The sequence below is a fragment of the Pristis pectinata genome, chromosome 29 (assembly GCF_009764475.1).
Source record: "Pristis pectinata isolate sPriPec2 chromosome 29, sPriPec2.1.pri, whole genome shotgun sequence".
Lineage (NCBI taxonomy): Eukaryota > Metazoa > Chordata > Chondrichthyes > Rhinopristiformes > Pristidae > Pristis > Pristis pectinata.
Window position 1 is genome coordinate 16472507 of NC_067433.1, and position 2714 is coordinate 16475220.

Below are 2714 nucleotides of genomic sequence, written 5' to 3' on the forward strand. Positions count from 1 at the left end.
AATCATTTAAAAGTTAACTGATTTACAGATTGCTGTTTGGGGGAGTTTGCTGCTCGCAGATTGAGTTCCTTTCCCCACATTACAGCGGTTGAGTTCACTTCAAAAGACCCAGGTTAATTGCGAGGTGTTCTGACAGGCGAAAGAAGCCATAATGTGACGATAAAGGTGTTAAACCGTGTGCAGATATACAGACCTGCGTAAGGACCGCCAGCCACACACACAGACACAAACACAGATGCAGCGCTCCCCGACGGTTTGTGCTGCAAATCTCATTTAACTAATACTGCTGCCCGTCAGAAATACAACCGGCTCGACTGGGAGACTCCTAAAGCGTTAAAGGAGTTTCGGAGGCCACCACCCCGCTTCTGATCAGAGGCGAATACGATTTGTTGTTAGTGTGGTGACGTAGGGATATTCATAATCTGGGTTTAAACCTACAGAGTGAGTGACTGAGAGAGAGAGACACACACACTCGCACGCACAGACAGCGACAGAAGAAGATGATCTCAGCCTGGCGCCGGCCTCCCGAATGCGGAGGGCTTCAGCAGCAGTTTTTAACTTCAGCATGGAAGGGTTGCGAGGTGTGAATGGCACGGCGCAGGTCAATCCCCAGAGCTCCAGTGAAGAGTTGTCATGGTCCAAGCAATGGGCTCTGGCTGCAGTCTTCACCGTGATCATCCTCATCATTGTGGTGGGCAACCTATTGGTGATTCTGGCTATCGCCAAGAACCCGCGGCTCCAGACCCTCACCAATGTGTTCATTACCTCACTGGCGTGTGCAGACCTGATCATGGGCGTTTTCGTGGTTCCACTGGGGGCCACGATCGTGGTGACTAACAAGTGGCTCTTGGACTCTCCTTTCTGCGAGTTTTGGACCTCTGTGGATGTGCTGTGCGTCACGGCCAGTATTGAGACCCTCTGCGTAATTGCCATCGACAGGTACATCGCCATTACTTCACCCTTGAGATACATGAGCCTGTTGACCAAAGCGCGGGCCAGGGCGATTGTGTGTCTGGTCTGGGCCATCTCGGCCCTGATCTCCTTCTTGCCCATCATGAACCATTGGTGGGAGGACTCGGATCCTTTGGCCCAGCAGTGCTACAGGGAGCCCACCTGCTGTGACTTCGTGACCAATTGGCCTTACGCCATCCTGTCGTCCACCATCTCCTTCTACATCCCGCTGGTGGTCATGATCCTCCTGTACTCCAAGGTCTTCAGCGAGGCCAAGAAGCAGGTGAAGAAGATGAAGAGGAACAAACCGAGGATAGGTGACAGCCAGCAGCAAAACAAAGGCAACAAAAGGAGACCTTCTAAGCTGCTGGCTCTGAAAGATCACAAAGCCCTAAAGACGCTAGGGATCATCATGGGGACCTTTACGCTCTGTTGGTTGCCGTTCTTCCTGGCCAACATCGTGCAAGTCTTGTTCAGGAACCGGATTCCGAGGACACTGTTTCTCTTCTGCAACTGGCTGGGGTATGTGAACTCTGGCTTTAACCCCTTCATCTACTGCCGGAGCTCTGACTTCAGAAAAGCCTTCAAGGAGATCCTATGTCTCGGCAGTACAGTCCAAGAGCCCGGACTCCAAGATTCCAACCCTTACTGCCCGTGCGCTTTCGGCTGGCCCAACTCCATCCGAGCGCCTCCCGGGGTCGAGAAGCCCCCCGAGAGCTCCAACAGCAGCCGGTCCAGTAATGAGAAGGCGAACGCGACTTCCCACCAAGTCAACGGGGATGCCCGATGCACTTTGGAATCGGTGCTATGACCAGTGGGGAGTCTAAGCTCAAAGGGAAATGCCGACCCCTTTATTCTGTGCGTCAATATCACACCCGTTGAGAAAGCAGCAAATCGTGGTCTATTCCCCTTTTCAATCAACAATAAACAAGGTCAGATTATTTACTGCTCCACTTTCCAGCCGTTACGTCTCCAACGCCTTGTTGCAGGACCTTCACTGACAGATCAGTTGTTTTTGCGGGGGCTGTGGGGTGGTGATAACACAGTTTAGACATATAATCTCTGAATTGTCCAGGACAGCACAGGGTAGGAGGGAAGAATTCCCCTTAAAACAATGTAGACGTTTCAGACAATTGATATCAACAGAGGTTTATGGTGTGGGCTGCTGCATCTCAGGATTTCAGTTGCCCTTTGAAGACCAGCATAATACCACAGGCTCCATCTATAATGTGTAATACGCCACATTCTGACCCCGGATGCGCAGGGTGGCGATATCTAGGTTTCCTGAGAGTCCTTCTTTCGTCAGTCTGATTCCTTCTTTCGTCAATATGATTGCACTTACGGAATGGACTGCAGGAGCGATTTTTTTTGCACAATTGTAAACAGTAAAATAAGCACACATGTCAAATCTTAGTTCGTTCCAACGTGTGGAAACCCTATTGCCCCGAGGCTCCCTAAAAGCTCGGCTGAAATCAGAGAGCAACCTTTCAGATTTTATTTTAAAACAACGCCCGTTAGCTGGGGCGGTAGAGGGACCTTTCGGACCTTTTTTTTGTGCAGGGGGAGGGATTGGGGCGAGTGGTGGGGATCAAAATCTGAGATGGGTTGAATTGAAATAAATAACGATGGCTTGCTGCCGGAAGCTCGATCTTGACTTCTTTTTGTTCCAGCTTTGTATTGTCACAGAGTTTGAATTTAAATGTTAAGTATTGGAAAAATAGAGATAAAGAAATATTATATGGGTAAGTGTGGACATTTTCAAC

The 2714-nt window shown here is 49.9% G+C and overlaps 1 protein-coding gene across 1 annotated transcript; it reads left to right on the forward strand.

Annotated features, from left to right (window-relative positions):
* Window positions 1–481: 481 nt before the first annotated feature.
* LOC127584251 (beta-2 adrenergic receptor-like) lies at window positions 482–2443 on the forward strand. The gene has a single exon (XM_052040900.1). The coding sequence runs from the start codon at window positions 530–532 to the stop codon at window positions 1760–1762; it is 1233 nt and encodes a 410-aa protein (XP_051896860.1). The 5' UTR covers window positions 482–529; the 3' UTR covers window positions 1763–2443.
* Window positions 2444–2714: the final 271 nt, after the last annotated feature.

What these genes read in the sequence shown, in the direction of transcription:
- LOC127584251 (XM_052040900.1), top strand. Translation starts at nt 530, where the DNA reads ATGCGGAGGGCTTCAGCAGCAGTTTTTAACTTCAGCATGGAAGGGTTG.